This window comes from Rosa chinensis, chromosome 7 (assembly GCF_002994745.2).
Source record: "Rosa chinensis cultivar Old Blush chromosome 7, RchiOBHm-V2, whole genome shotgun sequence".
Classification (NCBI taxonomy): domain Eukaryota; kingdom Viridiplantae; phylum Streptophyta; class Magnoliopsida; order Rosales; family Rosaceae; genus Rosa; species Rosa chinensis.
In genome coordinates this window covers 23,079,454-23,103,557 of record NC_037094.1, presented here as the reverse complement: position 1 = coordinate 23,103,557, position 24,104 = coordinate 23,079,454, and the positions used below count along the sequence as shown (strand labels likewise).

The following is a 24,104-nucleotide window of genomic DNA, read 5'->3' as shown; positions in this document are numbered from 1 at the left end:
TTTATAAATTGATGCAAATTCATGTTGTCATTCTCACATGCTAAGTCAATAGTTGAATGCATTACTTAGACCTAATCAATTTGAGTTATGAGTTTGCCATGACATGAAGTTTTTCCTAGAGATTGATTAACTTTAGGCAAAAAGGGAGCATGAAAGCACACCATGTGTGCATATGAGGGTAGTGAGCTAAAATCACCTAGAGATAGGATTGGTTTACTTGCTTGGTTACCTAAACTCTAAGCTTCATGCATTTAGGGGCAAACGATTGAGACCTATCCGGTAATTGAATTTGTCTCTAGGTAGTTAGCTCTAGACTTATCCGGTTGGAGTTAATAAAATGAAAGGGTTTAAGCCTTAGTAGTCCTATCCGGATGCTAAGAGGGTAGTTGGACAATTAGCTTTGCATCATTCATATTCAATTGCTTTAATGCTTGCAAGGGAGGCAAAAGGTGAAACCCGATGCCCTAACTCCCATCCATTTGATAACAACTTGTTTTGTTTAGCTTAGTTTATATTACTTGCTTTCATTGTTTCAATTTGAATAGAAACCAATCTCAAAATCAAAATCAAATCTCTACACACCATCTTGCACATACTCACCATGAACTTTGGTTCACTTGTGAGCCTTTGTTTGTGATTGTACATTTGCATATTCTTCTAGTTTTTCCTTAGGTTTTCCCTAGCTAGGAAAGGATTTACCAATCCTCGTGGGTTTGACATCCTTACTTAAACCCCTATTCTATTCCACTTGCACTTGAGGGTGGCTTTAATGCTAACAGCATACTGGGTGTCCAAATCAGATTGACAGGCACTCTTTGATTTGAATGTTTGCAAAAGAAGTACATTTGACGGATTCAAAAAAAAATACATACATCTGTCGAACACAAAAATTGGTACAAAACCAGAAATACAAATTCATATGAACTACAACGGTTTGATCCCTTTTTAAGTGTATGTAGGCAATCTAGCGACCCACTAGATGCAACCACAAATCCAAACAAAATTCATAACTCCACCAGTCAAATTCAGCCAGTCCTAAATTGAATCACGGACTCCAGTCAAATTCTTCCAACACCAGAAATACAAATTCATGTGAACTACAACGGTTTGATCCCTTTAAAGGGTATGTTGGCAATCTAGTGACCCACTAGATGCAACTGCAAGTCTAAACAAAATTCCTGACTCCACCAGTCAAATTCATCCAATCCGAATCTCTGACCTCACCAGTCAAATTCATCCAAACACCAGAAATGTCAAATCATTCCCAAAATGACCTCGGACACAAATCGAATCCCTGGTTCACTCACATCAAATTCGCCCAAACACTATTCCTATTCCAAAAAGCAAAACAATCCAATGGGTCATTCATCCTTTGGAATTCTTGAACTACGAGTGGCTTGATCCCTCTCCAAGGGTACGTAAGCAACCCATTCAAATCCGGGTGTAGCCCAAAAACAAACAAACACACATCCACAATTGGTTTTTTAATAAATGGAATCAAATGGTGTTTTCCTATAACAAGATATTGTAATTAAGAGACACATTCTGTGTTGAATGGGTCTAACTCTAAATAATTAAAACTCTATTCACTAAATGAATACGAACGAAATTATGTTAAGTGACATTTACACTCACTGTGTGCAATTTTCCCTCAACACTTGGGGAACATTGAAGCTTTCTTCTTCTCTAGAGTTTTCTCGGTGAGTGCTAATCTTCGAGGGTTAATGCTCATACACCCTGATCTAGGCAAAATACTTCCTAGAAACCCCAACAAAATACTTTTGTTCCTCTCCACCCAGACTTCTGTCCTTTTCCTTCCTTTTCACCCAACTTGTCCCTCTTTCTTTTCCATCAGTACCCTTCTGATAACTTTTTGCATAGTAAGTTTTAAAATTTTGATGAAACGTGGTGGGCCCATTTTTTATTTGTTTAAATAGAAGCATGATAAATATTCATCCTCTATCTCAAAGGTAAACAGTACGTTACTATTCATAATTTCGATCGTCGACAGACTTGAATTAGTTGCTATCTGTAGAAGTACTAGCAAAGAATTACAAAAAGAAAGAGCAAAACTGAGAAAGCTGAAATCCTATAGAGATAGTCTTAATAGAGCTTCACCTAACTATTGGGACATTATTTATAGACTTCAGACTAGAATCTATAAAATAGAAGAAGAGATAGAAAATCTCTTATATGTTCTAAAAGAGGAACAAAAACCTCTTGATTATTTGAGCATTGGTTAGATCCGCACATCACTGGTATCAGAGCTTGTAAAATAGCTCAAAGGAGACCCCCTCCTTAATGGGGACAATGTCAGAATTGTTATTAGAGAAAATAAATTCTCTACTGAAATCTTCTGATGAGAAATATCAGAAGCTGTTACTAGAAGTATCTAGATATCAAGATCATCTAGAAAAACTACCTGCTATAATCCACCAATTGGAAAGATTGGAAAACAAACTGGATTATATCAAAGAACTTCCAAAAATGGAAGAAGAAAAGCTGACGAGTGTCAGTAGAAAAATCAATGAACAACAAAAAACGCTGGAAAAAATACTGAAGGACAAGAAAGTGCCTACAGTAAAAAAGAAGACTAATGGGTTCAAACCATTAGAGAAACCAGACTCAAATCGTGTTCCAAACATGATTTTTCTAGAACCATCTACTAGTCAGACTAGTATCCGATATGAAAACCCGGAAAAAAAGAGAAATGAAGATGTTAAGCATCTTTGGAAAAAAGAAAGGAGTACAACTCCTGAATTCTGAAGAATTTGAATACAATGAAATCTAGCATGAGGTAAAAAACGCCTCAATTCCAAAGCTAGATTTCAAACAGATCTACAGAAGGGGAACATTTGACCTGATGGACAGCCATCACTTCAAAGTACTTGAATTCACAACCCCCTCAACATCTGGAGAGACAGATCTCTTGATGATCACTCCAGCTGAAGTTGCCAGAGCACAAGCAAAGAAGTATCAATTTATGCACATTGGAGCAGTCCAAGTCGGCATAAAGCTTTTGGCAAGAGAAGGCATCAACTGTTCAGTCCTGTGTGTTCTGCAAGACAACAGACTGACAGACTTCCAAGCTAGTCTGTTGGGAACTCTAGAAGCATCACTGTGCAACCAAGTAGCATATTTCAACTGCTTCCCCAACTTCTCAACCAGCCTGAAGGATGCAGCCCACTGTCTCAGACTGAGAGTCAAGACAGACGGAATTTCTATGAAAGAAGAAATGCAAGAATTGGCGATAGTATACAGAATATACTATAAACTGATGAGCACCACAGTAGAGCCAAAGACACGGATTTCCAACATCCCTGGTCTCACTACTGGATTCCTCACCAGGCAGAAGAACCATTCACAGCAGATTCACAAAGTTGCTTGGAATGAAGTAACTTTTCCTATTGAATGGAAATTATCCGGTCCAAAGCTACCAGCAGAAAGTGCAAAAGCAAAGATCTACGAGAGTAGAAGAACTGGAGAAATCAGCCTCAACTTCGACAACCACAGAAAAAGTGATGTCGGTCCTGAGAAGCTCAGGATAAACAACAACCTTCTGAGAAGAAGCTATAGCACCAGAGAAGCCGGTGTCAGTGGTACAAAACCCACTATAGAAGAGCCAATATCAGAAGAGGATCTGGAAGCTGATCTAAACAGACCAGTCCACATGTTCAGAGCTGAGAAGCTCTATAATCTTTACAAAGAAGCTGAGAATTGTGAAAGTCCTGAACGATTAGAAAAACTAATCGAAGAAATGAAAGAATTCAAAATCAGAAAGACGAGAAAAGTCTTTCCTTATCAAGATCTTGAAATGGAAGATGGAGAGAGCTCCAGAACTTTCATAAACAGAGAAAAAAGGGAAACAAAGCTCCCATTCCAGAAAGCCCCCACGGGTAAAAAAGGGGAAAGAAATTCCCAAAGATTCGTCCCCGAGGACAATCTGCCAAGAGTGCCGATCACGAACTACGGCATCTGGTTGAATCTAGACAAGAGTCTAGATAAAAGAAAAACCATTGACCAATGGGTAGATAGCCTGATGATGGCCTCTGCACTTACCCTTGGTAAATTTGAAGCACCAGATTTGCAGGTGTACTATGAAACTACTCTTACTGGAGTGGCAAAAAAGTACTACCTATCCTTCAAAGAGACTGCCAGAGGAAGAGACTGGCTTGAAGAGATCAAGAATTCCAAGTCTCCGTATGATTTTGCAGTACCCCTGTACGATCAGTTCTGTGGAGATCTCTCAAATTTGAGTGAGAAAGCCAAAGAAATGGCAAAGTCAAATATCTATGCACTCAAGATCTGCGACATGAGATATTTCGAAGAGTACCTGAATGAATTTCAGGAATATTACTGTACAATTGGTGAACTAGAGAATACTGATCTAGTTAATCTGTTGCACAGAAAGCCCCCTGAACCATGGAGAACAGCTGTGAGAGAAAGCATAGCTAAGAAACCAATTGAAAGATTTTCAGTTGGAGGGATTGCCGACAGAATCCGGCAATTACTGAAGGAGCAATGCAAAGCCAATCTTAGAGCTAAGATGGCCAAGAAGCAACTTAAAGGAGTTGAAAATTTCTACTATGGAATACTGGATATGCCCACAAACTGGGGATGCCATGAATCCAAATTCCGCAGAAAGAAGAAAAATTATTACTCTAAGAAATTCAAAAAGAGTAATCAGAAGAAAGATTGGAAATTCAAGAAGAGTTCCAATTACAGGAAGCAGCAGGATGAAGATCCTAAAAAGAAATTCTTCAAGAAAAAGAAGAATACTCATCAGCATAAACAACAACCGAGCAAGAAAGCTTGCAGATGTTGGTTGTGTAAATCTGAAGGGCACTATGCCAATGAATGCCCGGAAAAGGGTAAAAGATCTACTAAAGCTCTCTTTGAGGAATATGAGCAAATAGTAGAATCAGCAAACATGAAAGGCTATGAGATAGTCTATTCAGATGATGAAGAAGACAACAGGTCAGTTTACTCTGCCTGGTCTGAAGAAGAAAGTAGTTCATCAGAAGAAGAGTTAGATTCTGAAGTAGAATACTTAGAGTCTAGACAGATGAACGTACTGAGAATCAAAAACTGGGAAGAAAGCAAGACAGAAACTTTCATGTCTTCTTATCAGGTGAACCCTGGTACATTCGTTTGTGACTACTGCTTATGTCACGAAAAGAATGGTCTCCCTATGTTTTGTGAAGAGTCTAAGAAGACTTATCACAAAGAATGCTTCATAGCTGAGGCAAGAAGAAAGACCAAGAATGGTGTTGTCAGCCAACTGGTTGAACAAGAATATGAAGAGTACTTCGCTGAGCAAAAGGCGAAAGAAGTTGAAACTCTGTTCCAGGAAACCATGGAACCTTCTTCCTCGAAAAAGGAAGAAATCATCGATGAAGAAGAAGTCGATGAAGATATTGAACTGGTTGAAATACCAGAAAATGTTGAACTGGTGAAACCACCAGAAACTGTTCATCTCTTAGAACGACAAGAGATAGCTGTGGCTGCGGATACTGAAACATGGGATCTACTTGGCCAACCATCCGGCAAGTTTGATTATAAAGTCATATACGACCCTCCATCATGGTTTAGTGATCCAGACAGCAAAAAGATAATTCCTACAGGTTGGGATGATGGTGCAGACGAATGTGCAGACGAATCACCCACTCAGGAAAATGTTCCAGAAGAATGTAAACCATTCATTCCTCAGGAACAAGCTCAGGAAAATGAGCTCCAACAATCGAAAGTCATCTCTACAAGTAGATACAGCAACTACATAGAGATCGGACTAAAATTCCCGGATCACAGAAAATATCATCTACATGCCTTTGTAGATAATGGATCGGGATTTACTATTGCAAAGAGATTTGCAACTCCAGATGAACTCTGGAAAGAAGACAAGAAAAAGTCAGCTACTGGTGTCACATTTGATGGGAGCCATCTCACCATGAAGAAAGTAGCAAAAAATGTTCATATCACCATTGGAGGAGGAACATTTATCATCCAGAATGTTTGGCAATCTGAAGGCCAAGGATCTGATTTCTTGTTGGGAAATGATTTTATTCTCCAACAACGATTCATTCAGGATGAAGAAGCGATAGGCTTCAGAAAAGGAGAACGGGTGTTCTGGGCAGACCGACTCACACAAGCAAAAAGTGTGGTAGGTCCAGGTTTTACTACTCAACATCAGAGATCGCAACAGAATAGTGGTGATCATCTTACCCCCTACAAACCCAAATTTGAGCCCATACTCCAAATCAAACAACAAGAAGAACTGCTTGTTGAAGAATCTTCAGAAGAAGAAGAAGAATAAACTAGTGAAGATGAAGAAGCTAGTTTCATCTATGAGCATAACCTCAAGCACTTTCAGAACAAGCTTGAGTCTCAGCAAATTCCCACTCTTGAAAAAATCAAGAAACTACTCGAGCAGAATGTAGATACAAATCCTCAGAAGTTTTGGGAAAAAGACCCAGTGGTCTGTGAATTGAGATTGCACGACATGAACGCTATCTGCCATGTCAAAGCCATTCCTTAGTACAAAGAGGAAGATAAAAAAGAATTCAGAAGTGATATTGAAGATCTCCTAAAGAAGAGATTAATTCAACCTTCCACTAGCCCTCATCATGCTCCAGCTTTCTACGTGAGAAATCATGCAGAAAATCTACGAGGAAAAGCTAGAATGGTTATTGACTACAGAGATGTCAATAAAAAGACTGTCAAAGACGGCTATCAGATTGCTCAGGTTAGAGTACTGATCAACCAGCTCAGAGGAGCTAAAGTCTTTTCGAAATTCGATGCAAAGTCGGGTTTCTGGCAGGTCAAGATGCATCCTGAGAGCATTCCTCTCACTGCATTTGGAACGCCTCAAGGTCATTACGAATGGTTGGTAATGCCTTTTGGTCTGAAGCAAGCTCCCTCAATCTTCCAGAGAAAGATGGACAACATCTTCAAGCATGTAGCGGAGTTCTGCGTCGTCTACATAGATGACATCCTGGTCTTCTCCAAAAACAGAGAAGAACACATGAAACACCTCCATGAGGTAGTAAAGCTGATAGTTCAGCATGGAATTATCCTAGGTGAGAAGAAAATCTTTTTTATCCTTGATGAATAAGTTGATTTCCTAGGGATAAACATCAAGAATGGAGTCATAAAGCTCCAACCACATATCCTTGAAAAGATCTGGAAATTCCCAGACAGAATTCCTGATGCTAAGAGTCTAGAGAGATTCCTTGGTGTCATAAATTACGGGAGAGATTTCATCCCCAAAATCTCAGGGTTAACAGCAATGTTATCTCCTAAGACAAGCTCCAAAAGAAAATGGAGCTTCACTGAAGATGATGAAAAGATCGTGAAGCAGATAAAAAATCTCTGCAAAAACCTCCCTCCTCTCCAACAACCAGAAGAGAATGATGAAATTATCCTCCAGACAGATGCGAGTGATAATTACTGGTCCGGTGTGGTTCTGGCGAGAGCGACTGGAACTAACATTGAAAAGATCTGCAAATTTTGTAGTGGCAAGTTCAGCCCTGCAGAACTGAATTATCCCACAGGGGAAAAAGAAATTCTAGCTGTCAAGAAAACGATTTTAAATTCTCCAGCTTATCTTGGAAAAACCTTTACTGTCAGCACCGATTGTGCCAGAGTAAAGAATTTTAAAAATTTTAAACTTGACAAAGCTGCTGATAGAGGAAGATTAGCAAACTGGCAATTGTTTCTTAACCAATATGATTATACTGTTGAATTAATTGCAGGAAACAAGAACTATCTTCCAGACGCATTGACCAGAGAGATGGCAATGTTCAGCCAAAGAGAAGACGACGAAGGTCGTAATCCCAGAAGCAGAAGAGCTGGGAAAGAACAGGAACCTGAAGAGGATCCAAAAGAAACCAAAGAAAAATCCTTAAAAGGTTTCTGCTAAGCTCAAAAGGCTTGACCTCAACTGATCAATCCCAGGGTAAAGGATTGGCTAGCCCATCTCAAACGGCAGACGGTAAAGGCTCATCAAGACCGTTGACGGCTGCTGCTTTGCCAAAAAGCAGACCAACTCCTAGCGGAGTTATAAATATTTTTAATTATGAATTAAGAACTTTTGATACTCCTGTGTTCAGAACTGGCAGGAGATTAGCTTATCACCAGAAGGCAATCCTAGACAATCTCCTATTTGCCTTCCAGGAAAGAAGCAGTGGTCTAATGTTCCCGGCACTCTTTGCTTTAGCTGAAGAACTTTATGAGAATGCCAGACCACAGACTGAAGAAATCCATATACAGCAGAGTGCTGTAAGAAAAGAAAAAATTTCCTTCGATTCCTTGAAAGTCCAGAAAGTGCTAAGGTCCCTATCATGGCACTCAATGAATCAGATTGGCATGAATTCCACAATCTGATAGGAAGGCACAATTCAGAAGACCTGATTCCTCCAACCCTCTTCATTGTCTCAGGACCATATGTTGGAAGATACCTGGTAAATGTTCAGAGTGAACATCCCCAAGAACACAAGCTTTGGCTTGTTGAAAATGGTTTTGTCCATAATCTGTGGACTAAAACTAATGATGATCTGAAAGGTTTGCCACCCATTATTGTCAACACAGTCAAAAACATCAGGAAGAATGACTGTACACTTCGTCTGAAGTTCAGATCTACTCCTCCAGAATGGAGTCAGAAGGCAAACGGTGAAGTTGAATATATTCCTCCTTATCATTATGTCAGAATCATTCAAAGGAAATATCTTCAACCAGCCTGTGTAGCATACAATGGTCAACCAAATTCAAGCATTCCTTGGATGAAGGCTATGGCTCTGGAATACATGAACAAGATCATCTCTGAAGACATCAGCAATACCTTCCTGGCAGCAGGAGAAAAAATAATTATCACTGCATACGATCATCCTGACGTAATCAGCAGTGACCTATTCCTATCTCTCACCAGAAAAGAGATAGATTCGACTATGGCATGCATGCACTGGGTGGAAAAGCTTGAAAATGACAACCACTATAAAATGTATGTCGATACAGATGTCGAAGATAATGCTACCACTATTAGAATGGCCCAGGCAGACAACAACTCCTTTGTCTTTGGCTATCATTCAGAAACAGACGAGAATATGTAGCATCACGGGTGAAGCTACAGGTGAAGGAAGAAAAATTCCAAATAAGTAACTGTAGTACTTTTGACCTTTTAAAAGTTAAAAGCTACTTTTGCTTTCAAAAAGAAGAAGCACTTCACCTACCAGAAGAAACATTTCACCTGCCTGCTTTTGTTTTTCCTATCCGACCTCCACCAGCAGGAGCACTCAGAAAAGCAAAAGTTCACGGAGCTGTCCTGTACATTTTTATGTTTTGAATTCCAGTTTGAGTTCCGCTCTCTATATAAGGAACTTTAAGTTTCATTTGTAAGGCATCAGAAAATTGAGGAGAAGAGTCTTCTCTCAAGAAGTAAGAAAGTCATAGTAGCAGTGTGCTTTTACTACCTGTTCAGTGTGCAGTAGTGTGCTTTCATTACAAGTAAGTATTCATTCTCATTCTCATGGATAGCTAAACAGCCTTTTGCTGTTTACCTGAGGATGAGGTTCTGAATTTTTTTTCATGTATTTCTGTTGAATAAATAAAGAATACCCACCCATTTTGTCAAAAAGAAGCAATAGTAAATATCATTTTAATCTGTGTTGCATATTCTATTCTATCTATCGCTATCTGTTTCTTAATCCTGCATTCTGTCTAGAACCATCACTATCTAGTTCTTATAATTATTCTGAAGCTTGAAAAGTCTTGGCCTATCAAAAGAAAAACCAGTTTTAAAAAACAAAAATTAAGACAAGCAGCAGTGATTCCACCTGTTAAAGTATCCGTTAGGCAGGGAGCCGTTAGGAGAAAAACTTGGGCATGATGAAGGCTAGTCTTTTTTTCGTTTTTGTTTTTTTTATGAAGTTTTTTTTTTTTGAGAAGACAAACACTCTAAAGCTTAAGATAGCATAGGAACTACCCCTTTTAGTCTTTTCACAAAAGAATAGTAAGATACATAAATACGTGTGCAGTTGGGAAAAATACCTGAGATACCTGGATAGACGGGAAATAGCCCAATCTTCGAACTTCTACCCCACAAGTCCGGTATCTATACATTTCGTACGGTGAATTGAATCGGACCAATCCAAAGTGAATCCGTAACAATATTGGGCCAAAGTCGTAGCCCGAAACACAAAAGCCCACTCTGTTTGTACCAATATCTTCTTCTTCTATTTTCTCCTCTCACTTTCTCACACTCATAGGCCACAGAGTTCCACCAGAAACCACCGCTCTCAACCGTCGATGGAGGTGGCCACCGCAGCTTCCAGCTTCGCGCTTCACACGCGCATCTCAGCCGCTCCCCGAGCCCTAAACCCTAACCGCGTCCAAACGATGTCGTCTTGCTCTCCTCTCCGAGCCTCCCTCTCCTCCAACTTCCTCTCGCCCTTCGCCGGCGGCAGCGTCACCTCCGACTTCTCCGGCCACAAGCTCCGCCCTTCCTCTCTCAATCCGGTGTCGTCTCGTGGCTCTAAGCCCAAACGCGGTGTCGTCACCATGGTAACTCCCCCTGATTTCCTTCACACATTTCGCTTACTTCAAAATTTAATCTTTATAGGTTTTCGAAGGTGTAATCAGGCTCAATTGAAATTTACTCTGAGAAATTTGAGATTTTTGGGCAATGTTTGATGTGTGATGGACTTGAATTTGGTGTGTTTAGGTTATTCCATTTCAAAGGGGAAGTGCATGGGAGCAACCACCTCCAGACCTGGCATCATATCTATACAAGAATCGAATTGTTTACTTGGGAATGTCGCTTGTTCCTTCAGTAACAGAGTTGATTCTTGCAGAATTTCTCTACCTTCAGTATGAGGACGATACAAAGCCTATCTACTTGTACATAAATTCCACTGGAACTACCAAGGTTTTTAAAGTCTGGACCTTATTTTATATTCACTAGCTTTAGTATGACTGTTCGATTAGCACATTGCCTTCTTAAAAGCACACCGCCAATGGAGATGATATTATTAGAGCATTGGAACCACTATCACTGCTGCTTTGTAGGCATGTCATAGGTTGTAGATTTTGATGATGGTATATTGGTATGGGTCAGTTCTTCAGGAGAATACGTGCATATTACATTATTGTGCATATATAGAAATTGAATTCATCCATGGTAGTAGTGCTGATACATGTTATGCCAGAAATGGCTTAGATGTTGATGTTGGTGCTAGAGTCAGTTATATATGTGCTAAGAAGGTGTTTTCAACTATTGACATAGCAGTTCTGGTAAATGATGTTGATGCCATTTAGTTGGGGTCCCATAAGAGGTTTGTGATTGATTCTCATGGTGTATGAGTTTAATATATGTACAATGCTGGCAACAGTATTGATCATAAGGCGAGGTCTTCCACCAGATCCCAAACTTAAAAATGACTGATCTGAAACTCCAGTTTCCATTTCTTTTTTCCTTTCGAGTTTTAGGCTACTTCTGCATTGTTTCTTCCTGAATTGTAACTGTATTTGTAATTCAAGTTCTGTGCAACACTAAGTGATTCACTATTAATAAACTTGATGATAGGTATATTTGCACTATTTTTCCTCTGGATGGCTTTCACTTTGACCAAAAAGCAGAGTAGTTGATTCTTAACTCCTTAGTATACCTTAGTGTAGAAATTTCCCTTCCCATTTTTGCCTCTTTTCGCATTTAATCGTAACAGAACAATGTAGATTATGAAAGCTGTGCCCCTTTCCCCCCCTTCTTTTATCCAATATGGTAATGTGTTCATTTTAGTCCATCTTGCATTCTCCAGGGTGGTGAGAAATTGGGTTACGAGACAGAGGCTCTTGCAATATATGATGTCATGAGGTGACTAATTTGTTGTTTTCGATTGCTATATTATGTATTTTTCATCTTACCTTTCCTTGAATTTTATGGATGATCTGAAGTTCACCCTTGGAGGTTAAACTGTGTTTTCAACGCTGCAGGTATGTCAAGCCACCAATATTTACTCTTTGTGTTGGTAATGCTTGGGGAGAAGCCGCTTTACTCTTGGCTGCTGGTGCAAAGGGAAACCGTTCTGCGTTACCCTCATCAACAATCATGATAAAGCAGGTTCTATCTTTATCTCTAATTTTAGTAGAGCTTTAAAATATGTATCAAACTATCAATTCAGTGATTTATGCAAGGTTGGAATTAAGAATTTTAGCTGCGTGTGGCACTAGTGAACGGATTACATTCGGACAAAATTATTTGTCTTTTTTTCTATCCATCTGCAGCCAATTGCAAGGTTCCAAGGTCAAGCAACAGATATTGAACTTGCAAGAAAAGAAGTGAAGAATGTGAAAGATGAGTTGGTAAGAATAATGGTCATTGGACTACACATTTCTTTCCATGTTCACCCTTGCTCATTATTACATTTGAATGTGGGCTGAAACTTAAAAGTTACGATAAGAATACAGAGATTGTTCTGTTTTTTTGGGATTCCATTTTCTCTTTTTTATAGCAGGAAAGTGAAACCAATTGGAAAATTTTGGCTTATAATTTATCAGAAAAGAAATAAAGGAAGCATATGTATAAAAATAGTATTGCTGTTATTATTACTAGCTGTTTTACCTGTGCGTTGCACGTGCTAATGAACGTCTTTTCAATTGACAAAAAATATGATGTGTGATTAACTAGAAGTAGATGAATTAAAAAATAAAGGAAAAAAATTAGAGAGCAGTGCCATATCATCTTAGTTAACCGAGTGGTGATTGGATAAACGGCTTCTGAGTTTACAAGTTTAAGTTTCTAGAATGTATGTGATTTCAAGTATGATTTTGAGCATTTAAGCAAAGTTTTAATCTCATTGAAATACCTTAATTTCATATATATGTTCAACATTATATACTATAATGTATCTTCAATTACTGTGAAGGTTTTTTCCTGACAGCAAACTCTTATGCTCTGATAGACCCTTTGTAATCCCACAGTGAATTGTGTTCAATCAATTCAGAGATTTTTGGAGAGAGGGAGGGAGGGAGAACCTTAGAAAATAGCTGGCTGGGATTCGAACCCCAGATTACATGGGAGTAAATGGGCCAGTCCATTCCAAACTTAGTCCTTGTTGGTTAACTGTAATTCAAGTATTTTGAGTGTTTCTTTGTTGATTTATCTTTAAACATGATGCAGTTCACTCTATCTAAGTTCACAGCATTTAGCTCAGGAGCAATAGTTCCATGTAAAGAAATAAAGACTTTTGCTATTTGTTAGTTTCCAATCTCAGAATTTCCATTCCTTAATACTCAAATAAATTAAATAAGCCATCAATCCATAAGAAGAAAGAACAAAATTGTTCTTTATAAAGAGCTTCCCCTTGTTTCTTTTCATTTATTGTGAACAGATCTTTGAAGAGGCGTTGGTTGCTAGACATAAGTAGTTGAGTTCAGAAGTGACTAATTCTTTAAACTTGCATGTGAAATCTGCATTTTGATATCCAGGCCAAAAAAAATTTAAACATGAAGTGATCTATCAATTCATTTACTTATTTGTTGATTTTTGTTGCAGGTCAAGCTCTTTGCTAAGCATGTTGGAAAATCGACTGAGCAAATTGAAGCGGACATTAGACGTCCAAAATATTTTAGTCCCAGCGAGGCAGTTGAATATGGCATCATAGACAAGGTACCTCCAATTGAAAGACTTAATATGTGTCCGGTCTATTTTGTACCATACTATATTTTACCTGTTTCCAATTTCTTTCTAGGTACTGTACAATGAGAGGGGTCATAAAGACAGGGGAGTAGTTGCTGACCTGAAAAAGGCACAGCTTATTTGATGAAAGGAAGACTTGGAATGATTACTGGAATTAACACTCAGGTACAAAGATATAACAAGTTATTGTCAAGTTGTAAGATTTTTTTTTTTTTTTTTCCTTAAGAATTGATTGTTTTTTTGTTCATATACGTGGAAATCAAGATGCCTCGTAATTGGATTTGACTATCAGTGACCCCTTTTCACCGGCATTGAAACCTTTTTGTACTCCTATATGGCGCTTTTGATTACTTTGCACCTGGACACTTCAGTTGGTCGGGTTATAATTGGAAATAGTAGGTTTGACTTTGTTGTAAGTTCTGATAAATTGAAAAAGGATGGAAAATTTCCCCTAAGCCACCAACACCAATGTTCCTGGGTAGTGTATCGTGAAACATTGTGACACTGCATTAACTTTGTAGTCTTTTATCTTATTTATCATAGAGGCACCTCATATTCTGATGGACCATGACCATGAGTATGGAAGTGCTTTTACCGGCCATTTACTTCCTTTTGTTGAAAATTTTTCCCTCTCTTGTTTCATTTCTACTTCTTTCTAACTTTGACTTCCCTTATTGACTCCTAGTTTCATCTTAATCATTGAGTAAGAATGTGTCGGTTCTAGAATTGAAGTAATTGCTTGTTCTTTTCATGGTCACATCTTTTTACCATTACTTTTCCAGAGGATTCAGTAAGGGGGGGGGGGGGACACCTAGAAAAGGTGCTGGTGCCTTATGGTTAGCTTGCTTACAGGTGGATTCACCTATTTAGTGTTTGTTTTGATTGCACATGGGAATGAGAATGACTAAAGAGCAATTTTGGTTGGTGGGATGCTTTGATGATAGTATTCATTTCATTTCTGCATCACCACCTTTTTGCCCACATCCCAAATTACAAGTGTAAAAGTGGAATGCAAGGAAGTAGGAGATTAGATAATATGAGCCGTATACATCATTGCATTGTCTCAATAGTTTCTCATCCATTATTTGCTCTTAGTGGCTCATCCATTTGTGGAGCTATGTGATTGTGAAACCCATCATAGTGAAAGTCACTCCCTGATTTGGAACTTCCTCCTTGGAGCTATAATGTAATCAGGTGTGAACATATCAGATGATACATTTTAGAAAATTTACGTTCTTTGTAGTTGACGTTGGGTTCATGGATTTTTACGTTGTCTATGATAATGTAACTTTGACTTAATGGTCAACCAATAAGCTATTTTTTGGTTCTAACAGTCAAGAAGCTTAGTTCAGAGGACATGCATTGTTTGAGGTCAGAACTGCACAAAGTGTGTTATAAATTGGTTTTGAAGTAATTGGAATTGAATTCCAAATACTAACAATTTGATGCCTCAATTTTATTGTTAGATGTCTGTGCAAACTTATAATTTCAAATCAACTTGTTTCAGATGCAAGTTTATGAGATGACTGGCTTCTTCAGTACTGGAGCAAGAGTTTGCACCATTCACAAAAAAACCAGTGTTAAAGCCGCAAGTGGTACACAAAAGTGCAGCAAAGGAAGTCCATTATATATGCCTTGACTTGTATGATTCCCAAAGAATTTTGATTGTTTTCTGGGTTTGGTTGAATCTTACATGCACTAGAACTAGGCTTATGTGTAAAAACCGTTGAAAAGAAATTATGTTGTATTCAGCTTACAGTATTTGTTATTATATTATACAAAACTAATTTTTATTTCTTTCTTCTTTTCTTATTTATGTTGTCTTCACCCGAAATATAAAAATAAACTAAAAACATATCAAGCCGACAAATACATCATAAAAAAAAGCCTCCCTAAAAAACTAAAATATAAATACACACCTTTGACAACTGTGTTTCTAAAAAGCCACTCACAAAAAATAACGTAAAGAGGGACATACTCGCTCTATCTGGGGTGTACTAGTGTAGCATTCCACCACTTAGCCTAGTAGCACAAACTCCCATAACTCCATTTTCACAATATAAATTGATCACATTTAGCTCGCTGTTAAAAATTAATAATTTATGAATGAAAGAGAATGACTAGAAACCCTAGTTTTAACTCCAACTTCTAAAATTATCTTCTATTATTTAATAGTTGATATTGAAGTTTGAAGCTTCTTTATAAGTATTTCTATTGCATATATTTTATGAATTTGATTTTCAGTTATTAAGTTTATCGTAATTTGATCTTGGTTTTCAATTGCAGGAGAAAAGAAAAGTTTCTATTGTAATACATTCATCCATCGTGTTATGAAATTTTTATTTTAGGTTCAAATATACTTGTTAGTTGAAACAAAATACTTCCATATAGGGAATGATTTCTAGCGCTGTGAATTTACTTCACCTTGAGCTCCTAGATTCTCATAACCGACCCTACTTTTATATGCTTTGTTTTGATTGCTCAATTTGGGACTGAGAATGACTAAAGAGGCACTTTCTGCTGGGTGGCATGCTTTGTTGTTGGTAGTTATGGCTTTCTTCTCCGACAACACGAAATTTTGCACTTTTTCCCTCTCATCCCAAATTACAAGTGTAAGAGTGGGACGCAAGGAAGTAGGAGATCTGATGCCAGGAACCGTACACATACTTGCATTGCATTTTCTCAATAGTTACTCTTCCATTAACTGCTCTAAGTGGCTCTCCCATTTGTGGAGGATATGATTGTTCAACCCAATATAGTGAAAGTCACTAGCTTTCTCTGATGTGGTACAGGAGCTATCATTTGCCAGCTGTATGAACAAATTAGTTGATACACTTTTAGAAAGTTTACACTCTTGCAGTTGATACCATACAAGTGTGTTTTCGGGTTCCAAAATTCGATGTGAATATGTTTTGTTTAAGCCTTTAAGGTGCTAATGAACACAATGTGCTTGTGCTGAGGTCATAACAGCAGAAAGTATGACTGTTACAGTAATGCTCAGTTCTTTAATCAAAGAATAGTTCATGTCAAGGCAATTAGCTAGTGTATGCATGATGTTGAAAAGTTTAGAAAAGATTTGTATATGTTTGTGAATTTGTGTTCAAAGAATAGCATTAAGTTGAACTCCAAACAGTGACCATTTTAGAATAGGTAGAGTATGCTTAGAATAGGTTGAGTGTGTTGCAGTCTACTACTCATCAGCCAAAGGACGCAGATGCTTGTTTCTCTTGTTATATGAACACCAAATGGTTCACAGAAGAAAGATGGCTTGAAAGAACTTGCAGTTTGCCATACATGTAATCGTGGTATCTCTATTGTGGCAGTAATGAGTGACCGTTGTTCATATGATTGGAAGGAAGAGTTGTCCAAATCCAAATCGTCCAAACTAGGGGTGTTACAACTTACAACTATTCCTATTAGATCTTGAAGAAAACCATAGATCGTAATACTTGAGGTAAAGGTTTGTGACAATGATCAAAGGTATTGTTCAAGTCGGAGCCGTTTTGTTCGCAGCAGCCAAAGTACTATCATTCAAAGTGCCTTACATCAGCTCTGTTTCAGATTGTTCAAGTAACAGTGTTTTTGTAACGTAGCGCTTGGACTGTAAATGGTTTTTTGTTAGAGGCGCATAGAATTTTTGTATAAATTTTTTTTAAAGTGTTTAATTTATGTAAAAGAACTTAAAATCTATCTAGGAAGTGCTTAATTACAAAGCATATTCAATTTTATTTTATTTTTTAATAGAAACCACAACTTTTTTCCCACTCCACCAATCTCATGATGCTAGTGAGATTTGAACTCAACACATTAAATGTCAAATAGAATTAATAATCACTAAAATAACCTCATGTTACAGTTTTCTTCTCAAACCATTTTGTTCAAAGCACATTTATTTGAATTTCAAGTTTTTCTGTGTGTAATCCATAAAACATTGAACAAGTAGGCAAATGGACGACGAAGATTAAGATTCACCAACCCCAATATACTTCTCTTTATCTTGGCCAGACGACGATTCTGATTTCTTCAAACCTCAAAAGAAAAATCCCTCTGACTCTCTGAGTGCACTTGTTTCAAATCTGGCATCTGATAAACACAAAACATGCATGTCAAAGACGCAAAGAAATCAGCTGCCTTCTGATAAACTTCTCAAATGTTAATGTTTCTCGTGGTTGGTTAGTTGGTTACAGCCAATCCTGAATGTGCCAAAACTCAAATCGAATTAGCTATGAAATTGTAAGTGCTCTTCCTCTATTCTAATCAAAGAGCATATATTTTTATAGTTTCATAGAGCTCCTCAGTGCGTTACAACCAAACATGATGGCTTTGGTAGTTTGTTAGGTTTGGGTTAGTCCACTTGTTTATAGCCCATAGCTATTATTCTCAAAAAAAAAAAAAAAAAAATTGCCCATAGCTATTAGCTAAACTTCACTAGGATGTCTAGTAAGTCATACATGTCTATCAGATTAATTATCAATAGATAGTGGCTTATTCAAATTGTTGCGACTACCTTGAGTAGTTTCCAAATGGATGAAATGAAGACCATGATATATAAGAATTCAATCCTCTCACGTTGTTCCTACTATTATTGTGTGGCTTGATGAGCGTGGATAAAATTAATCTCACATCACAATATTAGATCAAGATCGATCTTGGAGACGAAACTCTATATTTAGAACAATAGTTAAGTTATCAATAATATCGATGCGGATAAGGATTAATAGTATGTGGTCACTAGCTCGATGACTTGTTCACCAAAAATAAGTGCATCTTACATGCATGTGGAACCTCTGAGGAGTCGCATGATGCATTACAAATTGCAATATGCGTCACAAAATCAGAAATTCTACGACTCTTTGCTCTTTTTCAAGCCTTTGCATATGGTCATGTAGCTGGTTTTGTGAATGAGATTATACAAAATTGTTGTATCCAAAACTTCCTGCTTCTCTTACTCAACTTGTTCAATGTTTTTCTATCTCTCCCGTCATATGACCTCACATTGCATTGAGAAACTACAGTAATGGTCCCCAAATGTAATGATTAATTACTAAAGAAGCTAACTTATTTTGCAGGTACAAAGAACAAGATACAAAAGTTTGCTAGAGTACCATTTGCAAATGTATAATATTCTCTCCATCTACAAACTAATCTGTTCATCAGAAATGGGATTGGAAGGGGGTCAATTAACAAAGGGTTCCACGTAGAAAGTACACGTTATCAATTCAATCCTAAACTGCAGCTCCAGCTTCTTCTGTACTCTGTAGTTCCAAAGTGGAGGAAAAAGGTAGATTAATACCACCTCAACATGCACCTACTCATGTCATGCCTCTACTATAAATATAGGACTCAGATACCTTTGCTCTCTCACATCACAGCAACCTCCTAAACTCTTTTGCTTCTAGCTACCTGAGCTTGCATTGCTTGGCCGGTTTCATTGTTTAGGGAGCTTGTTTGTTAAAGACATGGGTGGTTTTCATTTTTTTCTTGCTATCCTAGGCCTAGTGCTCTTGCCAACACTATGCACCTCTCAAGATACATTTACACGCTCCAGAGCAACCTATTATGGTAGCCCTGATTGCTATGGAACCCCAAGTACGCAACCTTTTCTTTTTCTTTGTATACCATGGTAGAGGCCTAGCTAGGATGCATCTTACATGGTATCATGTATATATGTGTGATCTTTTTTGGTAGATGGACATTAACTATTTTGTTATTCTTATTTCAAAATGTCATTGTCTATTTCAAAGCCAATATTTTATTATTTCTAAATTCGCATAAAGAATGTAAAAGAAGTGCAAAGCAACTTCATGAGCGTGTTAACAACGTTATTGAGTACACATACTAATATATGCGATATTTTCAGTAAATGTAGTCATCTTTTTTGTAAATTACGCAAATTTGACCTTGGTTGCCAAAACAAATTGATCGGGGATAGCTATTCAAAAGATGTTTACCCGAAAGGAGTTGTATTATGTGTCCATATAAGCCTGCATGAAAGAATGCATATTTCGCTTGTAAGTAGCAAGTACTATTGGATTGTTGACTAGCATGCATTTTGGACAGTCCTTACATTAGAAAGAAGCCAAAGCAGCCTTCTTTTTTGGCCAATAAGCCAAAGCTAGCAAAGTTATATTGCAAACTGATAGCCTTAATTAATGTCCAAATGCTTAACCAGTTTTGGTTTATCATCTAAAATGGTAATTATAAGTAATGATCTATATGCTCATCATGTAGCTGGAGCTTGTGGCTATGGAGAATATGGAAGGACCGTAAATGATGGTCAAGTATCTGCAGTTGCTAGGCTCTACAGAAATGGCACTGGCTGTGGTGGATGTTACCAGGTACAGTACTTGAACTTAGTTTATCATTCTAGCTAACCTAGAAATGTGACAACAACAAGTTTTAATATTCAAAGTTGATTACCTAGCTATAATCATGCTGATTAGCACTAACAATAAGCTAAAACAAGTACCTTCTTTAATTAATAGCTATAATGAACTTTCTGTGGGTGTACTGTGATTCAGGTTAGGTGCATATACCCTCCACATTGCAGTAATGATGGGGTGAATGCGGTGGTGACGGACTACGGCGAAGGAGACAGAACTGACTTCATCTTCAGCCCTAGAGCCTATGCAAAGTTGGCAAACAACCCAGCTTCAACGGAGGTTTTATTTGCTTATGGTGTGGTTGATATAGAATTCAGAAGAATCCCTTGCCGGTATTCTACACCCAACCTGGTTTTCAAGGTCCATGAACATAGCAAATTTCCTGAATACTTGGCTATAGTCGTTCAGTATGTAGCTGGCCGGAATGATATCACAGCTGTCGAGTTCTGGCAGGTAAAATTTATCTCGATTGCGAGACTATTATATAGTTGGAACTATTCTTTATCCGTCCAAATTGACAGTAGCAATATAACATATGACTCGTAATATTAACTATGCATATAGTAAACATAGATGATATTTTTCAACAGTTTTAAAGTGGACTGCATATTTAAAAATTAAAAAAAAAATTAAAATTAAAAAAAAACACACACACTTTTGTTTGGTTCGAAGGGGTTTTGAATTTGAATAAGAACCGGCTCGACACAGAACCTCATTGCGAATTTGCAGAATCCACTTTTGAATTTCATCTCCGGTACGTCTAATCTATATAGATCGATCAATATTCACATTTTGTTTGGCAGGAGGATTGCAAACAATGGAGCAGCATGCGTAGAGCATATGGAGCAGTATGGGACACTCCAACCCCACCTAGCGGTTCCATTGACTTGAGGTTCCAAGTGAGTGGCAGCGCAGGGAACAAATGGGTGCAGGCATCCAACGCCATCCCTGCTGATTGGAAGGCCGGGGCTGCCTATACATCAGCCATTCAGCTCAATTAGTTTACCTACTTCACTACCTGCAGCTATATATATACACTCCATCTTTATATTATTGAGATGAGCCTTTATCCAATTAATTAGGATAGATATCAAGTTTCCCTGTGATGTATGCCGAGTATTTCATGTTTCATGTTAGTTGCTTGCTTGTTATTTTATTGTAATGTATGCCGAGTATTAGGCGTGCACTTGCCTTGCCCAAGTAGTGGGATTCTGTACTTTTTTTTTTTTTTTAGAATAATGGGATTCTGTACTTTGGATTCTGTAATATAAATAAAGTTCCTTCCTTTTGGACGCTTTAATTAATTTATTTAATTAGCAGTTCTTTTTTTTTTTTTTTTCAAAGGAGGACGTCAAGCCTTTAAAATAATCAAATATGGGTTGCAACACATCATGACTTACTCGAGCTCACGTCAATACTATGTCGTGCAAGTTATCTTAGAGCAACCTAATCAAATTACCATAGTAAAAGAGCACCAAGAACTAAACTCTAGACAATGTTAAGGGGAGAGAAAAGAAAAAAAGAACCTAATTTATTCAACGTACAAAATTCAGGACCTTCCTATGTAGAGGGGGCATCCCTGGGCACCACAGTAATAAGAGCCATTGAGGTGTCCATGTAGACTCAGCAGGGGCGGAGCTACCCATTAGGCAAACGGTGCCTAGGCACCCGCCAAACTTTTCTGAAAACATGTTAGCTTACTGTGTTATTAATAGGATTGAAGGGGTTAGCTCTATAATTATAAAGGTTTGGCCCCCCTTTTCCAATAATATCATGACACGTTACAACTTACAATTAGTTTGATTTTGAATTATACAATTTTCTTGTCTCGATTGCCATATTCATCATCAAAATTTAATCAATTCTAGCTTTTGTGAATTTTATTTGCTTTGTTAACTATTAGTTCTACATATATTTATATTTAGTCATGTGCCTATACATAATCTTAAATGAAATTTTACAACAGATAGACAACTTTAGAGTTCAAAATTATGCATAAACAAGAAGTTTGGTTTCAATTGATACATAATGCTGTCAATCGATTTGAAATTGTAACATTTTTTTCGTATTTTAAATCTCGGCCCCCCTAAACCTACAGTCCTGGCTTCGCCCCTGTCTCAGCCACCACTGGATCCTCCTCCATCTCTAACACTCACTTAGCGCGCTGAGATAAATTAATGTTTGTTTTTTCACTTTCTTCGACCCCAAGGCATTTGCATCAAGCATCCAAGGGTTAACATTCTCAAACTTAGGCTTGTTCTTAGCACCTAGTGGCCTCCCAACCTTACGCTTCCAAGAAGATGAACTAATGCATTCACATCTTCAACAATATAAATGCCTACCATATATGCTTGTTAGAATACATAGATTTAGTAGAGAATCTCGATATTATTTTTAGGATTAAATTCAGTTTAGTCCCTCAGACTTTAGGCCAAACATCAGTTTGGTCCCTCATCTTTTTTTTTGTAATCAAACTCATCCCTGATCTCTCAAATTTCATCAACGTCATCCAAAATTTGAATCCAACGCCAAAAATGAAGTCATGCGCTGAGCTGGACCCGACAAGGAGGGCCCACATTTCAGTTTCTAACCCCCCTGGAGGGCAGAATCGTCTTTTTGAACTGTTTGCCTCTAATTTTTTTAAAAAAAATGCTAACATAATCCTTAAATTGGTATTAAGAATTTCCAAACCATAAAATATGGATCAAACCTGCAAATTTTCCAGAAAATGAAGAGAATTTGACAAAATCCAGCAAATTACCATAAATTGATCAAAACCATAAAATTTGATGAAAATGCTATTCATAATTAGCAACCAAATAGAATAGATGCAGCAATGTGTTGTTTACATCCAAACAAAAAAACAACCACTGTTTAGAAGAAGTTGCATAAAATTATAGCCCTAATCATCTGACCAAAAGATTAGGACCAGCAACCATGTGACACAGCACATGGTTGCACAAAAAATTACAACTTTGCATCTCTAAATCCTAACCTTGGTTCTCTTCACATGCTCTATTTTCCAGCATTCTGTGCATTTTCTCGGATCCTTGCAGATGACCTTGATGAAGCTTGTGAAGATTGTGCAGTAGTAGAAGCGGCTTTACCCTTGCTGGCAGGAGCTTTTGGGGGTCTGCCCTGGCTTGTAGTAGGTCTAGCTGCTGCCCTCTTTGCATCTCTCTTTTTTTGTAATAATAACATGAAAAATATGAACTAAGAGCAAAGGATGTGTCTTCAAACATCAGTTTTCTTAATTGCATCAGTTACCTTCTCTTCCATTTGTATCTGCTTTGCTTTTTCCCTAAGCTCATTCTTTGTTTTTGGTGGTGGTTTGGTACCCTTTGCCTGCACCAAGTAAGCTGCTCAGTACCATATCAATTGCATTTAAATTAGGATTAAATCATAACCACAGAATACCTTAGTAAATGATGCCTCTCCACTGTTTGGCCTTCTCTTCTTTGTCCCATTAGCTGCTGCTGTCTTGGGTGGAAGATGCCTATGATAGGTCTTGATATTCTGACCCAATATGCCACAGTTGCCACACTTCAAAGATTTTTGGACCCTTCCAAGCTTGGATCCTTCAGTCTCCTTCTCAGATGCATCTTTGGTTCTTTTTGTCCTTGGCCTACTAGGCTGTCTATTATACTGAGGAGGGAGGATGGCAGGTTCTTCAGAAGGCAGCCACAAGTCCATTCCATTCACAGGCTTCACTGTGTGGGAGTAAATGTCCATGTAGGTCTTGGTCAAATAGCAGGCATCCACATATGCTTCAGGCTGTTCTCTCATGAAGATGATAGTAGAGCAGGCATGCTTGCAAGGTATACCTGTTAGATCCCATCTTCTGCAAGCACAACTCCTTCTTTGCAGATCAACCACATATATGCCTCCTCCAATGCTCTCCACCTCTATTTTAGGGCTCCCAGTACCACTAGGGATGCAATCAGTTGTAGACTTAACCTTATTCTTCTCTAAAATCTCCCTAGGCTTGGGGCAAATGGGATCCACAACTTTGCTCATCTTCTCTTTCCTTAATG

General features: G+C 37.9%; 2 protein-coding genes across 2 annotated transcripts; both read left to right on the top strand.

The window, feature by feature from the left end:
- Positions 1–10,237: 10,237 nt before the first annotated feature.
- LOC112179700 (ATP-dependent Clp protease proteolytic subunit-related protein 4, chloroplastic) lies at positions 10,238–15,478 on the top strand. Its single transcript, XM_024318163.2, has 8 exons — positions 10,238–10,554; positions 10,715–10,918; positions 11,808–11,863; positions 11,983–12,109; positions 12,274–12,351; positions 13,544–13,657; positions 13,740–13,852; positions 15,195–15,478. The coding sequence occupies exons 1-7, from the start codon at positions 10,300–10,302 to the stop codon at positions 13,809–13,811; spliced, it is 906 nt and encodes a 301-aa protein (XP_024173931.1). The 5' UTR covers positions 10,238–10,299; the 3' UTR covers positions 13,812–13,852; positions 15,195–15,478.
- Positions 15,479–19,039: 3,561 nt separating this feature from the next.
- On the top strand, positions 19,040–21,364 carry LOC112178561 (expansin-like B1). The gene is made up of 4 exons (XM_024316713.2): positions 19,040–19,276; positions 19,919–20,025; positions 20,209–20,523; positions 20,874–21,364. Exons 1-4 carry the CDS (start codon positions 19,147–19,149, stop codon positions 21,069–21,071), a joined length of 750 nt encoding a protein of 249 aa, XP_024172481.1. The 5' UTR covers positions 19,040–19,146; the 3' UTR covers positions 21,072–21,364.
- Positions 21,365–24,104: the final 2,740 nt, after the last annotated feature.

What these genes read in the sequence shown, in the direction of transcription:
- LOC112178561 (XM_024316713.2), top strand. Translation starts at nt 19,147, where the DNA reads ATGGGTGGTTTTCATTTTTTTCTTGCTATCCTAGGCCTAGTGCTCTTG. An exon ending in TGATTGCTATGGAACCCCAA is followed by an intron (nt 19,277 to 19,918) that starts GTACGCAACCTT and finishes CTCATCATGTAG; the next exon opens with CTGGAGCTTGTGGCTATGGA. An exon ending in GCTGTGGTGGATGTTACCAG is followed by an intron (nt 20,026 to 20,208) that starts GTACAGTACTTG and finishes ACTGTGATTCAG; the next exon opens with GTTAGGTGCATATACCCTCC.
- LOC112179700 (XM_024318163.2), top strand. Translation starts at nt 10,300, where the DNA reads ATGGAGGTGGCCACCGCAGCTTCCAGCTTCGCGCTTCACACGCGCATC. An exon ending in ATTCCACTGGAACTACCAAG is followed by an intron (nt 10,919 to 11,807) that starts GTTTTTAAAGTC and finishes TGCATTCTCCAG; the next exon opens with GGTGGTGAGAAATTGGGTTA. An exon ending in CAACAATCATGATAAAGCAG is followed by an intron (nt 12,110 to 12,273) that starts GTTCTATCTTTA and finishes ATCCATCTGCAG; the next exon opens with CCAATTGCAAGGTTCCAAGG.